The sequence below is a fragment of the Vicugna pacos genome, chromosome 12, assembly GCF_048564905.1.
Source record: "Vicugna pacos chromosome 12, VicPac4, whole genome shotgun sequence".
Classification (NCBI taxonomy): Eukaryota; Metazoa; Chordata; class Mammalia; order Artiodactyla; family Camelidae; genus Vicugna; species Vicugna pacos.
In genome coordinates, this window is record NC_132998.1 from 32,811,243 (window position 1) to 32,830,058 (window position 18,816).

The 18,816-nt window shown below is 32.8% G+C and overlaps 1 protein-coding gene across 5 annotated transcripts in view; it reads right to left on the reverse strand.

The window, feature by feature from the left end:
* TMPO (thymopoietin) overlaps positions 1-18,816 on the reverse strand; it is a 25,478-nt gene continuing 6,662 nt past the window's right edge. Inside the window, exons 3-9 of one of the 5 annotated variants that reach the window (XM_072973220.1) lie at positions 16,997-17,155; positions 11,567-11,664; positions 4,855-4,974; positions 4,655-4,750; positions 4,123-4,233; positions 3,036-3,124; positions 1-2,242 (exon numbers count right to left, since the gene is read on the reverse strand). In XM_072973220.1, the coding sequence (XP_072829321.1) occupies positions 1,954-2,242; positions 3,036-3,124; positions 4,123-4,233; positions 4,655-4,750; positions 4,855-4,974; positions 11,567-11,664; positions 16,997-17,155 (962 nt within the window). In that variant the 3' untranslated portion in view covers positions 1-1,953. Of the gene's footprint in view, positions 2,243-3,035; positions 3,125-4,122; positions 4,234-4,654; positions 4,751-4,854; positions 4,975-11,566; positions 11,665-13,277; positions 16,000-16,996; positions 17,156-18,816 lie in introns of those variants that run through there. The other 4 variants (XM_072973221.1, XM_072973222.1, XM_072973223.1 and 1 more) reach the window with 4 other exon arrangements.

Sequence of the window (18,816 nt, forward strand, 5' to 3'; positions counted from 1 at the left end):
TAGAGGTTAATTACTATTTTATTATTGAATTATAAAGCCTACATCTACAATCTTAATCAGGAAGAAATGCTTTGCATTTACATCAAGGACACATTTATTCTAGTGGAGTAAAACAAACACAGACAAAAGACCAACTACGCATTAAAAAAAAAAAAAAGACTACATGTTTTTACCTGGTTCTACTTGGCTATTTTGGACCATAGCTTTCCTATTAGAAAATTGATCTCACATACATATTACATCTGATTTATCATTCCACATTTCTGAACACTAAATGCAGCCTCCCACAATTTAAAATTATAAGCAAAAGATTGAGAACAATATGGTAAACAAAGTTTAAAAGCAAAGTAAAAGTAGATAGCTATTACTGTTGAGGCAAAGTTGAGTAAAACGTGCCCCCTCTGTGGCTCATCTCAAAGAAACACTTTTACTCAGAGAGGCAAGCATTTCTGATCTAGGAGTAAGTTTCCCACTGCGTTTGCAGCGACCAGACCTACAAATGTTTCTGGTCAATTGCTAAGTGAGTGAAAAATATCTACAAAATATTTAAAAGCTACAGATCAGGTGAGGGCTGATTAAAGTCAAAACTGTATGCTGATTTAAATATACATTTTCAGCTTTTTCCTGTTTAAAAAGTATCTTTTTATTTCAGATGATATTTAAAAATAACTTACATTTTTAATGTACTTTATGGTGAATGACTGTAAAGTTAAAACTCAAATGAGTAAGTTCAAAATTTTTGTTTTACTTGATTCTACTGAAATTTCAATTATCTATTGTTATACATGAGGTAAGTTTTAGCTAAAAAAATAAATCAACCAAAGAGTTAACCATTTCAAGAGTAAACAAAAATTATAATGCCCACCTCAATTTCAGAGTCTGTAAATTTATGTATTAACTACTGTGCATCCAAGACAAGTTTATACTATGTAATTTAAAAGCAAATAGTTTTTGCACTTTCAAATCAAATTATGTTGGGAAACACTTGGCAAAATTTTTCAGTAACAGAAGATAATTCAGTAATGAGTCCAAATGGGACCTAAGACTGATGTTTAAAATTTCTAACTTCTAAGTATGCATGTGCACGCGCACACACACACACACAAGTGCACGCACATGCGTGCGCACACACACACACTTATTTATCTAAAAATATTTTGGTAACAAATTGGATTGATAGAATAAATGTTTGCTGTAAATAAAAAGTACAAGTTTCCAATTACAGACTTACAGCTAGCTTAACAGCTTTTAAAAACATGTACAGCCAGCTAACAGTTTTCTAAAACATATATAAGTTGCACTGAAAGATCCCTGCTAAAAATCAACTGCATTTAAATGGGTCTTACTGAAGTAGGACATTCATGATACTAGAAATCTTTTAAAAAGAGTACAATAGGGCTACAACAATAACATTACTATTAATAAAAGTTACAGAAGAGATTATCGCTGTACTTTTCCCCATAAACACCATCAAACTTTGCTGCAGTTACAAAAGTACAAGCCAAGTTACTTTTTCTCTTACGGAATTTCATGTTTCACATATCTCTAGTTTTTATTCAGCAGAGAATACTTAAAATCTTTTCTGTAAGAATTCAAAGTATTTAAGTGTGTAGCTTCACGTTATACTACCACGTTTGCCCTTCTTGTTTCCCAAATACACAAAAACAATATACACTTTTCTCAAAAAAGAAATATGTCCACATTAAAAAAATAAAGCCTACAAAAAAGTTCCAGAGCTAAAAAAGATTATTCGTATGGCACGAAGTGATCTCCTACTAGTCCAAAGTCCAAAATGTTACATGAAGTCCATTTATATTTCTTGTTTGCTTTTCAATGAAATACATTTACTGAGGTGAAATCACATTATTTTTTGTTCTTGAGTCAACAAGTATACACAAATGTTTTTTTAATAGTTATTAAAAATAGGAGACCAAGTTGAAAGTGCCAGAGATATCATTCATTGGCTTTTTTAGACTCATTATTAACAAACTTATAGAACGGATTTCCTTGGTTGGTTTCCATAGCTTGATAGACCAAAAACAAAAAAGTGGCCACAACAACAAAGAGCAAAATTTTTATCCACATGGGAATGGAGCGTCCCTTTTTTGTCTTTTCTGACTTGACATCTGCCAAGGGTACATACTTAGGAATATATTTAGATGAAAAAGATTCCTCCATCCTGAAATCACTGAGTTCTAATGGCCGTCCCGCTGCCCCTTTGATTGGTCTGCGGCAACTAGCACTGTTGGGAGTGAAAGGAGAAAGAGGAAAATATCAGATAAAATCATGGTTTAGATAAATAATATAAAATGTCATTACCACTCCTAATTCTAAACATATTTCTTGAAGTAATGGTAGAAAAACTGTCATATAATAAAAACAGTGAGGTCAGTCAACTATTTAAAACTTTTATCCATTTTTCATTTAAAAAATTAGGTGCATATCTTTTATTAGAAAATATTATTCAGAATATTGATAAAATACTCTCTGAATCTGCCTTGTGAAAGGCTTTTTAAGGCTAACACACTTAGGAAATAAGAGGAAAAAATAAGGTAGTTTGGTTGTGATGCCTTTAGTCAGGAAACAATTCAACAAATATCTAAAAGCAGTCTTTTCAATTAGAAAAGAGAAACCCAGGAATAAAAATGATTTCCTTCTTACTGGCTTTCAGTTTAAATTTAAAAGTAAGAATTAAATACTAGGTAAATATTTGTTTACAATCCTTCAGCTTAACAAGGTTAATTTTGAAACTGGTTCAACTTTCAAGAATATGAACTAGTTAGAAGAATTAAAGTGTTCCCAAAAGAACGATTTAATTCTGAGACTAGAGGTACAATAATTTTGTGAAGAATTAAAAATTAAAATTCCTGTGTGTGTGTACATATACATACATAAAATCATGTTGTACACCCTAAGTATATACAATTTTTGCATGTCAAATACACCTCAATAAAGGTGGGAATGAATGAATGAATGAGTAAAACACCCTAATACTAAGAGAATACACTAATACTTGTTTCAATGTATCTAAATACCTAATTCCTGTTGGTGTAGATGCTTCAAAGGGAAACATTTCCTTAAGAATATCCCTTTCTACTCTTCTTTCCTCTGCTTTTTCTCCCACCTAATAAGAAACAACCATAAGTTAAAAATTAGTGTAAATGTGCAATAATTAAAGCATAATTCTAAACAGAAGTTTCAGAGAACAGAACGCACTTAAGTCTATCCAACTTTTACAACTGCCATTTCTAACTTCATTATCACTTAATTATCCATACATTTCCAAGGCTGTCTTCAAATTTCCTCAATGTAGAAATATGTTAATGTAATGGGGATGAGGGAACAAGGACTATCACACATTCAAATAAGTTAAAAAATAAAACAAAATTCAGTACTGCTAATATAGTGGTGTAAGTTCCCTTCAATACTCTTCATTAACATTTAACATTAAAGGTACATTATTTCTTCCTCTGTTAAGAATTTTGTAATAAAATAAATGATCAAATATAGAAGACATCAAATTAAGATGTATCTTTTAGCAATTTTTAGTATATGTTTTAAACTACAAAGTTAATTCAATCTCAACTAAAAACACAAATTTTTAAAACAACCTGATTGTTTTGCTAAATTACCTTTATACCCAGATCAAAATAATCTTTGCTAAAGATTCAGTAATATTATAATGTATCATGCAGTTAATACTTTAAAGCTTCATTGTATAGGAGTTAATCAATTCAATTATCATACAAAGTCACTTTAAAGCCCCATTATCTGAACTCTCAGTGAAAGATAGTACAGCTTCCCCCACAGCCCAGTAACACTTTCATCTCACATCCATAACAAAGAGAACATATTATTAGCACACAAATGACCACTCCCTTGAAAACTGGAACTTAAAGAGGCACATAGTAGCAAGAGGACAGTATTAGCATGTCACACTATATTAGTTTCTTTCCACTGTCACTAATAGAAGTGTGCTTTTAAAATAATATATACATACATATAAACACACATACTGCCCAATAAAGAAAGCTCTGCTCCCTCCCACTCCAAAAAACAAAATACAAATATTTCCTCATTAAAAGATCAATGATAGCATCGATCTAAATTTTATTCATTTACTTCAGCTCTTGTCAATGGTTTCTTTGGTGTTCTTCTGGGTATGTCTGAGAATTCAGTGATTGGCAGAATAGGAGCTGCATGCTTGAAATTTCCAGTCACCCTATTGACAACCTGCCAAGATTCAAATTATTCAGACTCAGAATTATCCAAACATAACAGACATGTTAAAAGAAAAGAAAAAAAGATATTTGATTTCTGTAATATTTGAAATGTTCTCTTAATAAAAATTTAGGAAACAGAACCTAGAAATAATATATTCTGTGCTTCACATGTGAAGAAAGCCTTATTATTCTTTAAATATATTAGCAGAAAAGTATCCTTATATTACTAAGAATTCTTGAACAATGAATTATATATATAGTAAAGTGGCTATACTGAAAAATTCTAAAACTCAGAATTATATGGGGAAAATGAATTTAAAATGTTTAAAACATGTAAGTCTGAGGTTTGCAAGAATTTACCACCTCCCCAATTCTAATTAAAGGACAATTTACAAAGAATACCACTTGTATAGTTTATGAAACATATTTACTAAGGTTTCGTTGCTTGAAGCCATTATAGTTTCAGCTATGGGAGTACTCTCTGAAATTATTGCACCATCTATACGAAAATGTTCTGAAGTTTCCACCTGTTAGTTTGAAAACAAAACAAAACAAAAACAATAAATATAAAATAATCACTAAATCCCTACCAATCTGAAAACCCAATTCTAAGCAATAAGCCTTGCATCACCCTTTTCCTCGGAGTTCTTCTCGACCCTCTTGGAGATTCCCTAGTTAATGCCTGCAGAGGTCCGCCTTTTGAAGATCCACTTGTCCATTCAGTCTCAGTTATTCCAGCTTGAGAATAGCTCTATTCAAGCATCGACACATTAATAAGTCATATTCTAACATCAAACACCTTAATAATGGCCATAATAGCACACTGAGAAGCCACGAAAAGTTTCCAAATGCCAGCATTTGCAAATAATGCTACGCCCTCAAAATATTTCGAAATGTAGATTGAACAGATATGTAGGCATCTGAAAACACTTCAAGTATGGTAAAATACACTACAGTCCAATCATAGCTCACTTATTACAAGTGAGGGGAGCTGGGAAGCACATCAGTTTATCACTGGCTTCTTTTGTGACTTGTACTTTGCTATCTCACTCTAGTATCATAGCTGTCTTAAACAAAAAAACAGGCTGATCATGACTTGTAAGGAAGTCATTTGTTATATATAACAAATCAGTTTCCTTATTCTTCTCATATGGTTAGGATTATTTAAATAGAATCAGTTTCAATTATAATCCATAACAACTATCTCAACTTAAAAATTCCCAGGTGTCAAACGCATCTTAGATAAAATTGAGCAGCATCAAAAACGTAATGGTCATCTCTTTCATGCACAGGCAAGACTAAAATGTCACTGCCAAGCCTCAGTGCTACTCACTCCTCACTACAGAAAGAAAATAGAAGCGAACACTGTTCCCTTCCAGTTCCAGATTTATTTCTCCCTGAAAAGCCAACTGATTTTTCCTCATTAAAAAAGGGCTTCTCAAACTGTAAAGTGCATGTCAATCACCTGAAGCCTTTGTTAAAATGCAAATTCTGATTCAGTAGCTCTACAGTTAGGCCTGAGAAGCCTGAGATTCTAAATTCCAAGTATCAAGTTATTCAAACTTTGAAATCACTATTACCAGATGATGATTTCAAATTCTTTTAATTAGAGGACATCCGTCAATGATTCCTTATACTAGAGTATGCTTATACTGTCACTTTTACTTTCAACTGATATTTTATCTAGATAGCTGATGTTTTTATATCCATGTCAGTGTCTATTAATTTTAAAGACTCTTATCTCAGGACAAGAGCAATCACCCAATACATATGCTAATTTGGCTGGAAGCAATACTACCAACCCCCATAAGGTACAGACATAGTCTCAAACATCTGATTTTGTATCTACCTATATTTGGGATTGACCTTTTAAGAGCTTCCCCTTTGACTCACAATCAGAATCTCTGCTATCAGTTAAGACAAACTTCCTGAATGAATACTCAATGTTAGTCAAAAGACAAATTTGTAAACAAATCACACACATATATAATAGATGCTTACTAATATAATAATTAAATTCCTGATTATCTGAATAGAAAGGAACAATAATTTTAATCTGAGGTTCTCAATCCTGGTGGCACAGTATCATATGGGAAGCTTTTTAAAAATACCAGATACCCCCAACCCCACCTTAGACCAGTTAAGTCAGAATCTCTTCCAGAAGGGCCTGGGCATAAATTTTGTAGCTCCTAAGGGGATTCTAATGTGCAGCCAGGGTTGAGAACAACTGGTTTAAGACAATATAACTAACTTATGATGCATCTCAAAGCCAAGTACTTTTTAAAACTACTTTCACAACACTGCTTCCTCTTTTTTAATCAATTGTTCAGTGTCAATAAAAATAATGTGAGAGTATTTTTACAATATTCTAGTTTGACAGTCTATATGGCATTAACAATGTATACTCAGTATTTTAAAACTGTTTAAAGAATTAAAAACATTACTTTAAAGCGCTAATAAAGTTATCAGTTATGCAACTAATGTAATATAAACACTAGATATTTTATCTATGTCCATGAAGGTAAGTAAGGGGGTAGAAGAGAAATACTTTTACCTTAAAATTGGTTATCTACCAAATTCCAGGACTTTCCATTTGTTATGTTTTATTCTTAATAAATAACTGAAATAACCTCTCCATCAAAAATTTTACCAAACATCTATTGAAACTATTATGGTTAATACAAAAAAAAGTTTACATTTTAACTTGTTATCTTTGACGTTAAAGGCCAAGTTCCATTTAAAGATTCTTTATTTTCTTCTGTGGAGGAAAACACAAGAAACTCTGGTTGCCTGTGGGAATGGCTGGGAACAGGGGTAGGAAGGACACTTATGCTTTCTTTTGTTCAGGTTTATTAAATTCTTTGGTTGAGGACTATCAACCAATTTTCTTACTTCTTGACTATCATTATCTGTCTAATTCAGAATTAATCATTGTCACAGAAAACTAATAGACTATCTTTCACACAACCAGAAAAGATATCCTGAAGATTAAAAAAAATTTTCTCTACCAGAATACTGTACACAAGTGACTTTGAGAAGGAAATGTAAATAAAAAAATAACAAAACTGTAATTCAGTGTTGTAACTGCTTAGTAAGATGGACCAAACAATTACTGATTGAAAAGAAACCCACTGCTATGTAAAATTTGTAGTTAATGTGGTTGCTATGTGCTCTGTGGCCCAAGTAAGAATTGCAGTGTCATCTATTTTCAGATGTTCTATAGAAAGTCCTCAATTTATCAGGGAGACAACAGGAGGAAGAAACAAAAGAAACCTATCAGGTAAAAAGTTATTCAGAAGATATTAGCAGTTGAGGCACATGAGAATGCAGGAACTGGGTTATATAGGAGGCTATAAATCCCAGTCTGTAAAAATATAAGCTTTAAACAAAAAATTTACACAAAACTAGGTTAAAAAGAAATAGTCAAGATACTTAAAAGCCACCTTACTTTGAAGAACTATCAAACTATCAGTTTAGGTAAAACATGACCAATATGGTTATTTATATTAAGTTTAAAAAAAAGCATCATATTCCTTTATTACAGAAAGATACTCTCATACATGACTTGTGAGAATGCAAAATGCTTCAGCTGTCATCCAGGGGAATCTGGTAGCATTTAGGAAAATTACCTAATTTCACTTCTAGACTTCCCAAAGATAAAGTGTCTAAAATATGAAATGACACATGTAAAAGGCTGTTTGTTGGTTCATCTTTGCATTATTCAGAACAGCACATAACTGAAAACAATCCAGATACGCACCAAAAGGAAAGTGGCTGAATAAATTACAGTACATCCATAAAATGCAATCATGCTGTGGTACAAAGCAAGGAGGAAGACGGCTATACTATATTTGGATATAGAGTGATATCTAGGGTATATGTTTAGAGTAAAAACACAAAGACAGAAGCCTGTCTTTAATATAAGGAGGGGAGCATAAGTAAATATATAAATCTATGCATTTAAAAAAATGCATTAAAAATATAAAAAAAGAAAAAAAACCACCTATGGATAGAAGACAGAAGCCAGATTTCTGACTCTTATCTTATTTTGCGTAAATAAAACCACACGTGTATCTTCAACAATTTTAAAATAAATATGAAACAAAAAGAAAAAATTCTTTCATGTGACTTTTTAAGCACAGTATTTTGATTTTATATCCTGAAGAAAAACTGCCCCCCAAAATCTGAAACTGCAATTAGTAGCTTTATTGATAGTAGTAATACTGTATTATTTAGGGACATATATACACAGAGAAAACTACATAAGTAACAATATTATTTTAAGAACCAAGACAGCATAAGAGAAGAGGTACAAGTGTAACACCTTAAGTTAGATAGCCTGCATTCATACATTTGAGGAATTCATGACATTTTTCTCTTTCTGAAAAATACGTACTCTTAGCTCTATCTCCTGGAAAAACCTAGAACAATGACAACATGGTAGGAATGAACACCCTAGCATCCAGACTGTAGGCATTCTCCAAATAATATTTTCTATTAAAAGAATTAGGGTTTCTTGGAAAAATGGCTGATTTGATAAGGGGCAGAAAATAAACATGAGTCTAGGATATCTTACCAGAAAATAAGAAAGTATCAAAGACAAATGGGGTCAATAAAAGGATAGAGGAACCAACAGAATAATTCCCAGTGGCTAAAGATGGCACAATTTGAATGCAAAAAGAGTAATGATTGCAGTTGATCATAAATCAAATATAAAAAAAATGCTAGTAAAAAGATTTTACTGATCATCTTTCAAAGTGACTAGGACACTTTAATTTGGAAACTGGCAAATAAAAGGCAAAAAGGAAGAATTTATCCTGGCTCTCCTATATGAATTTTATTTCAAGATAACTAAGCAATTCACGAAGGAAAGTTCTTTATAAAAGAATTCCAGTTATAGATGTAAAGGAATGAGAAAAACCACCATTTTATAATTTCAAATGAAATAATGGATCTAGGCAATAATCATGGGGGTGGAGGATAAAGAATGCGTGTTTAGTAGGCACGGGGTCCTAGGTTCTATCCCCAGTACCTCCATTAAAATAAATAAATAAACCTAATTACCGCCCCCCCCCACGAAATTAAAAAAAAATTGTTGTCATAACGATTAAATAAAAGGGTGATGTGTAACTTTATAATGGAAGAATCAGGCTTTCAACATCTGAACCGATTACTAATTAATCTTCCCATCATCAAAGACATCATACGCCTCTAAAATGATGCAATGTGACAGCCACAACACCATTTATGAAATATTCTTGTCTTGTCAAAGTAACTGAACCCAAATCTAAACAACCCTCTAGATCTGTGCTGTGCAAAGTCGTAGCTACTAGCCACATGTGGCTATTAAAATTAAAATTAAATTAAAATCTTAGTTTTTCAGCCACACAAGTCACATTCCAAATATTCAATAGCCATGTGTGGCTGGCCAGTGGTTACTATAATGAACAGCAGATAAAAAACAGTTCTGTCATCACAGAAAGATCTATTGCACAGCCCCATTATAGGTCTAACTTCCAGTTTATAGGAAATGTAGGGTACAGAAGGGCAAATTAAATGACATTAAGAAGCAATCTGCTAAGTCCAGAATGTGAGAAATTCTATAGAGAACTAACCTGGTTTACCAAATAAATGGAGGGAGGGGAAATAGTTACAGACTTAAAAAGACAAAACAAAAACACCAAATGATATGTAAAGCTTGTTTGAAACCTGCTTTAATAATTCAATCATAAAAGAGACATTTCTGAAATTGGAGGAATTTGAAAATAGATATGAAAGAATTATTATACACATATGCATAATGCCACTATCACACCTAATAAAATCATTAATGCTTCATATCTAATATATATGTAAATAAAAAGCTCCTATCTTTTAGAGATATATACTGAAATAATGACATTTTAATGTGTGAAACAATATGTCAGAGATTTAACATACTCCAGCAACAAACAAAAAAACCAAAGGAATTTAAAAAGTTGGAGGGTGCAGGTGAAGATGAAACCAAACTGGTAAAATGTTGAACTGTTGAGGTTCTGTGACTGAAGGGTCATTAAACTCTTCCCACTATTTTTCTGTATGATTTAAATTTTGTATAATAAGGCCATTGTCTAATCCTGCCTGTCATCTAAATCTAATTTCCTTTGACTATCCTTTAGATTCCAAGTCAAAAAGTTACCCCTTAAACCATCTTAAATACCATCCTCCCTCTCTCTTTTTTAACCTATTATTTGTCGAGTCAATACATTCTTGCTAGCACTGTATCATCCTGCCTTCATAAACTAGACCCAAATTCTCCATGCTTGTCTATTTCAGTGTCCTTCACTGGACTTTCCTTGTTCCTCTTGCTGTTATTTCTTTATTCTTCAGCATGCCCCTGCAGCTCCTCCCTAACAGTACTAGACAAAATGACAACAAAGTACGTTATTCCAATCTTTTGTTCAGTATTAAACAAAATCTTTTCACTCAAAGCTCTATACATTCTCCATATAGTCATGAAGCTCATTTCTAACACAGTTCTGAAATTCAGCTTAACTACATCAATCCAAGAGAGAGACATGGCTTAAGAAATCAAGAACATTTCCACTGAGGATGTGTGACTTTAAAATGACAGAGAGAAGATGGAAAAGATAAACAGCCAACTAGACAAATCTAGCTAGACAGAAAAGGATAAAGAAAACAACCTTAGGGACAGCTGACTTGTAAAGTGTCATCAGCCAAATTAATGCTATATTAGTCAATAATCTGTTCTCTATAAACTGAGCTTATTTATTCCTGTGCTTATTTTTTTCTTAGTTGCTTACATTTCCCTTTTGGAAAACTGAATCTTGCCTCATCCACAATAACAAAGGTAAAATTTCATCTAGAATAAGGAAAGAAAAATTTGGTCTTAGGACCAGACTAGCTTTGGAGTTGAGGGGAAAGCCACAGAATTTAAGATAAGTGAAAAGTAAAAGCAAAATCAAAAATCTAGAGATAAAGACACAATGTAAAACACTTCCCCTGCTTTTTAAAAAATTGTATCAGAATTGCTTCAGCATTTCCACTTTTTAAATATTTCTCTTAAAAAGCAGTATGACTGGCTCTGAACCATGCTTAGCACAGAATCAAACACAAACGAGGCATTTATTAAACATTTGCTTTTGCAGTAAGCACAGGCTACAGCACTGACAAAACACACAAAGTTTAGATTTCTAGTGCCATTTAATGAACAATGGAATGAACACTTTTGAGTGTACTGGAATTTGAGTATCAACCATTAACCAAAGGCAAAGACACAGGCAAATTAGTGTTGTCAAGAGATTACTTATACCCAAATACAGCAACCACAAGGCTAAAGATACCTGATTGTGCTCAACTCTTCTTTGCTTGAGTGTTACCGGAGTCTTTGCTCTGCCCTTTAGTGGTTCTCTCTTCTCAAGCTTGAGCTCTATTTTAGAGTCTAGAAACAATACCGGAGAAATCATTACTCTTTGTAGTACGCAGTAAACCATAATGTAATCCCAACATTACTCTGGAACCCTGGTTTCTAGGCACAGTAATATGTAAGATAAGTCTGTCTACTAGTTTTACCTCAAGAGATCAGAACTAGTTAACTGCAATTTCTGTCTTTAAAAACTTTTCCTTCTGCATTCTTATTTTACTCAATTTTGTTTATCTCCCCCGCTCCTTAATCTGATCACTATTTTTTCATATTTCTTCTCCTTTTTTTCTGAGACTAATAGTCTGAAATACAGGGTGAATTCAAACTGCTCCCACAGTTTAGATGTTACATGTGGGAAAAGAACATTAAAATACACAGTTGTTACCATTCTTTTGTCCACACAGTGCATTATTACTATATAAACAAAGGTTAGTTATTAAAATTTAGAATATGGAAGGGAAAAAGCTATTTTAAGAGTGAAAAACCACCTTATGGTATCAAGCTTCTAATAATAAATAAGTGCAATGACAATATACACAAGTACAGCTTTAGTCTCTCCACTTTTTTTGGTGATCATAAAAACCCTGGGTACAACTGAAGAGGTAAGGAGGAAACTTGTTCACAGAAAAGTACAACCAATCGCACATCACTTCTCCTTTTCCCAATAAGGTAGTATTTCTCTGAACAGAAGCCTGTGCATATATATTACTTAGCATGTAACCATGATGGCTATTACCATGACTCAAATACACACACACATATACATAATAATATATATATATATATATATATATATATATATATGTGTGTGTGTGTATCTTTTTGTAGGCTTCAATATCCCATTCTCCTAGTCTTGATTTTATCACCATTTGAAGGGCTAGATTTTTCAAGAGACTAATAAAACTTTTAGCTTCCACATTTTTGTGAAAGCCATTTATCATAGTACAGCAAAATTAATGTCAGTTGTCACTTCTAAAACTTCTCCATTATCAAAAAGTTCAGTTAGATTACTTTCTTACCAGGGACAGAAATGGAGTTAATTCTTAAACAGAACCTTAGTTTTGCATGAATTCAATACAGTCATGCTAAAAAGTAGTCAGGACAGCTATGTCTTGCTAACAGTTTAGTCTAGTACTAGTCTCTCTAGTATACTTGCAAGGTTCCCAAAGATGAATAGTGATTTTTACCATGTTAGTTCAAATAGTTCAATCTTTAAGATTAAGGCATCAACTCCACCCTCAACTTCCCAATACTTCTTTGAATGGGTCTATTAATATATCTGTGGGACAATCCTTAAGCATTATAAAACCTTATGTCTGTTAACTCAGAATCTAATAATTAGAAAGCACAAAGTAAAGAACCCAAAAATAGTTGGGCAGAAATTGATTAAACAAATAAGCATCTAGTTACAGACTAATTCCTCTTACAAATTCTAGTAGCCAATAAACACATGGTCCTCAAATAGAAGAAAAGTCACATAATACTTTGAATATTTTCAACTATACCACTGGAATGTTAAGTGTGTTTCTAAGATGAAATGGAAAAGGGATATTCATCCACAAATACCTAACTGTTACAACTCCAAGAATAAAACACACACACAACATGTTTGTGGAGACCACACAAAACTGTTCAAATTTAACAACTTTATTGAAATTGCAGAAGCAGTCTACAGTAATACATTAAAAAAAAAATCACATAGCACTTAGGTACATGTATACATGTACATTTCAGAAGACAAATAACAAATAAAATTACTCCCAGAAAGCTGCAAAGATGGACACGTAGAGTCTAAGAATATAGTAATGACTAGAAGTACCCAAGGGACTATATTTTGCTTATACTTAATATTACTGTTTTCCATAAAAATACAAAGAAATTCAATTATCAAATGCCTCTCTAGTTAAGACTCTCATCTTACAATCATAGAAAATGAAAACAGAGAATGATATATTGCTTTATAGAGACACAAAGAAACTAGGACATAGTATGATTTCTTATGACTTAAAAAAGTAAATTTGCTTTCAGAATTTTAGATTGTCTAATCATCCAAGAATTACAACATACGTTAAAAGTGCTATTAAAAAAAAAAGTCCCATCTTTTCCCAGTATCTAGTTTATCTGACAAACTACAGTGATGGTGAGAATGAACCATCCCAGAACACTTGGTCTACAGCAGTGTTTCTCAGTGTGGTCCATGAACTGTTCACTACCAGTCCATGAAGAAACAAGGCGTTTGCACCAGAATATAAACTAGCACCCTATTTTCCTCTATCAATAAAATTTTACCACAAAAATAAACCCTGTCATTGATTGATCTAAAAAAGAATCTCTAGATTATAATTCTAGTGTATTGCTTATCTTGTCTGTGGATCAGTAATATTACAGACTGGCACTCTGAGTTGCACTGATTGTGAATATTATGAATGATACTATAAACTAAGTAAAAAACACAAGTGACAATATAAGAGAAAATATGTAGGCATGTTCTGGAAAGTAAAAAGTTATTCAGTAAAAGTTATTTAAAACTGTGACGATTCTACTTATAATCTAGTTAATGGAATTTTCTTAGTTTTGAAGAATTGTAAAATCTTAAAATAGGAAAGACAACTATTTGAGGGAAAAAATGGTCAAGAAAAGCTTTAAGTTGTTCGTTATCAGGCTTTCTGTCTGTGCAACTTTAAAAAAAGGCAGTTATATGGAGGCAATTTATACTGCAAGTTAACAGGCAGAAGCTTGATACTTTGATACCAGCCTATTCTGGAAACTAAAAAGACCTTAAGCTGCCAAGTTCCCCATATCAAAGATAAGATAGATGTCTTTATTGTTAACTTTATTAGTGTTTATTTCCACGCTTTTTAATTATTTTCAATGCTTCTCTTCCAAGTAACATTCCACCTTTAAATGGAACAACAGCCAGCTTATTCTTAGAAGCTGGATTAATTTTGCAATCCTTTAGCCAGAGATACCGGCGACCTAAAGTAGAAGATCCCATAGTATGTGCAGCCATCTTTACTTCATCAAAGGCAGCTTCACAAAGAAATGAGGCTGCATCATATGTTTTGCTCAGCATCCCAAGTGCCTGGTGCGTTCGACTAGGTTCTGAGCTAAGAATTTGCGCAGCCTGGCTAATGTCTGCCTGCATAGCCCGAACTACAAAGGCAGTATGGGTTGCAACCTGCAATGCTGATGCTGCAGCTTCATATGTTCTACAAAGTGCTAAGTCCAACTGTTTATCACAGGACTCGTTGGAAACTGCCTGAATACCTGTTGGTGGAGAGGTATCAGTAATAAGCCCCAGGATTTCATCATCTACTTTTGGAACTGATAATATCCTTGTTGCCTCTCTGGAAGAAATTGGATACTTGCATGCCAATGAAGGCAGCTGCTTGTCGATTTGCTGCCACTCCTCTTCAATCACTTTTAAAATAGATTCATGGAAGGGAAAAGACAGTTCGGGAGCATCTATTTTATCATGCTGAGATTGCATAGACATTTCTATGCCTAAGGTAGTGAGTGAATGAGAGACAACAGTTTTTGCGAAAGAAGACATCACTTCAGATCCAGGAATATTTTGAAATGCCACATAGGAACCTGAATCCTTTCCCTCTACTGACTTTTCACTGATTCTAGGTAATTTTCGTGGAGGAGACAGGGATTCAGTTTCTCGAAAATCAGACTGATCAATTCTCTTCCGTGTATTTTCTACATCCAGCAGGGGTGTAGAGTTAGAAGTCCCAGGCAAACTACCTACTCCACCCTGGGCCAACAGAGAATTGATATAATCTCTGATTGCCTGAGCAAGCGGTGGAGAAATTATGTGTGATCTCTCAGACTCTTCTAGTGCTTTCCTTTCACTGGAGAGAATCGACTGACCTGAAACATGGGGCCTCTCAGTACTTAATGGTTGAATTCCACTTTTCTCTCCACAGTAAATATTTTCTACTATGTCTTTATAGCAAGCACTGGTGGTTTCTTTAATCAGTGAAGGAGAAGCTGCAGCAGAGACCAACATGGCAGCGAGTTCATGCTGAGAAGATGTCGAAGAACTTTTCTCTAAACATCTATTATGGCTAGACTTGGAGGAAATAAACAAATTCCCTCCAGAGGCTAATTTCTGCAACTGTTCCCTGCCAGGCAAGGTTGTGGCAATAAGAGGTTCCCTAGGTGGGTCTCCCTTAGAAGTATGTACTTTCTTAGCTGCCTGTTGTTCAGTCCTGCCCAAAGGAGGACGGGTGGAGATTTCAGGAAAAGAAATATCCTGAAAAAATCCACCAGAGGGAGTAGTTGGAAGTTCAGAAAAAGGAACAAAATCCCTAGTGGACTTCACTTTCTTGTGTTCTTTCTTCTTTCCTGTAGAGGCAAAAGAGGCAGGAAGTTTAAGCATTACTTGTGTTTAAGCTGACTTTATTCTTTGCCTCTTTGCTAACATAGTGCTGTCGAAGGAAAAGACTATATTTCATACTCTGAACAACCAATTTGACAGACTGTGCCCTGGCAGGCAGTGCTCATGGAGATATAAGCAATTTGAGTCATTAAATAGTCATGAAATTAACAAAGAAGTCATAGGAATTAAAAGTTTATAAGCACCAAGTTGTTCTTATAAATAATAAATTTTAAAAGGTCATTAATTTCATGTACTAGTCTCAAAAATATTTATATACCATGGCCAAATTTTCTTAAAATAGTCTAAAAATGTCAAAATATTTGCTAGAAAGCTGTCTTGAAATCACATCATCTAGCAAAAACTATAAAATTAAATTTAAATGCTTACCAAGAGAAAACAGAGAAAACATGTCATATGTAAATACTATTATATATAATTATGATAAATAAATCAGACATATGTAATAAGAGATCTTAATATTACAGAATAAAGAAAGCAAATTTAGCATGAAATCACTTACACAGATTTTTTAAAGTACAATACAATACAATGTATTAGGCAGATGCATATGAAAAAGTATTTAAAAACAGGCTGGATAGCTAAGCATCAAAATAATGGTACTGTTTGCTTCTGTGGAGATGATACTTGGAAAGAGGTAAGTGGGGAAACTTTGTCTCTATTTGTAATACTTTATTCTCTTAGAAAAATGAGATTTGCAGTAAAAAAGATAAAGATAACCTGGCAATTTAGGTAACAAAAAAATTTGACATTTGTTTCTTAGAATTCTCAACAGAAGGTATTTAAATCAAATTACTTAGAGGACTACTTTAATGATGTGAACAAAATTTACATATATCTTGGTAATATTGAAAATTTTATCTTCATGGTTACTTGTATCTTATGAGTCTGAAAAATTTTGATTTTTGACTATATGCTTTATTAATAACATCATTAAAATTTTACCTTCTTCATTGTCACTGTATCTGTCAGAGTCATTACTTCCATTCTGTCTTGTATTTTCCACTGAAGAAGAAATTGTTGGCAAAGGAGTGGAAGATCTAGATTCTGTTCCTTGTTCCCTCAGTTTCAACAGCTTTTTCTCATATAGCTTCCTGGTTGTTCCTGTATTAAGGCAGAACTTGCTTAGTACTTGTGTTATTTAAGATCCAGCTCAGACATTATCTTTAAAAACATTAAAATGTTACTTTTCACTGTTTCCTTTTCTAAAATCAAGTGCTTAAAAATACTATATAATGGATTCTTTTCTAAAACATGTGTTTTTTTTTCTGGGACTTTAATTTAATACATAATTATAACAGGTTTTTTTTTTTAGTAACATGGAATACATAGGTCTTATTATACATCACACACTGAAGAGCAATGTATGACTATTTTTGACTGGAAAGCTTTTAACTTTGTATAATTTCTTAGTAATATATAATAGTACTTGCCTTTATAGAAAAATCATTTTTATAAACAGATTGTACTCCTATGAATGACTATGATTAAAACCCTATAACTCTAAGATATTAATATGCCTATAAAAGGCAATTCAATTATAGGAAAAGTCCTATAAATCACATTTTTTAAAAGTAGAGAAAAAAGTATACAAAATGAATTTGACACATAACACTGTGTAAATTTAAGATATTAAGTCATATTTAAATATATGTTGCAGTAAAAAAAACCTTTTATGAAAATGTTACAAACAGAAATTATATTTCAATTAGATAACAAAGTAAAATTGATTATAAATAATTTAGTAATACATTTCAACATCAATGACAATTTAAAAACAAAAATAGCTTTTACATTCTGTTTTAACACTAGGTGTATATCTTTCCCTGATTTCCATAAGATGAACAAAGCAATGAATATATTTTTAAGAAACAACACATATTTCAGAATGTTATATATAAGTAGTCTTAAGATGAACAGCTGGGGAGGGGGAACAAGGAGACACTGTTCAATGGGTACAAAATTTCAGTTATACAAGATGAATGAGTTCTAGAAATCTAACGTACAGCTTGGGCTATACTTAACAGTACTGTATTATAGCCTTGAACTAAGAAGGTAGATCTTCAGTGCTTTCACCACATAGACACACATAAAACTATGTGAGGTGATGTGTATATTAATTAGCTTGATAATGTAGATCATTTCATAATACGTATGTATAATAAAACAGCAAGTTGTATACCTTAAAGGTACAACTTTTGTCAATTATACCTCAATAAAGCTGGAGGGAAAAATAAACTGGTATACCAACATGTAAGTTAATGGATGATGATACACAATACAGTGTCAGCATCTCCCTTTTGTGTCTTTAATGAAAAATGTAAAAAGGGAATCAAATGCTGGTTGGTAACTATATTAACAGGCTTATTATCATCTATTTGGAAGCAGTACATTAAATAAAACAAAATTCTAAACTCTTATTTGGGTAAAAACAAACCCCCAAATCTCCAGTGTTCAAAATTTTATATAACCTAGAAGATCAAATAGAACTTTCTCAACTTCCAAGTTGAGAGAGTTGAGGTTACTGCCAAGACACTCCAAAATTAATGCACAATCAGCCTTGAAACTCACCAACTAACAGTAACCAAATGATGGAAATCCAAGGTATTTAGTTCCAAGTTTCCTCTTTTCAGTTTGTTTTTTACCATTATCATTCTTAAATTCCAATCAAGACAAGACTTTTTATAAGTTAATGACAACTGAAAGTGGGTGGAGGCTATGCTGGGAACTGAATAACTTGAGGTATATTAACAAGTCTGTCACTA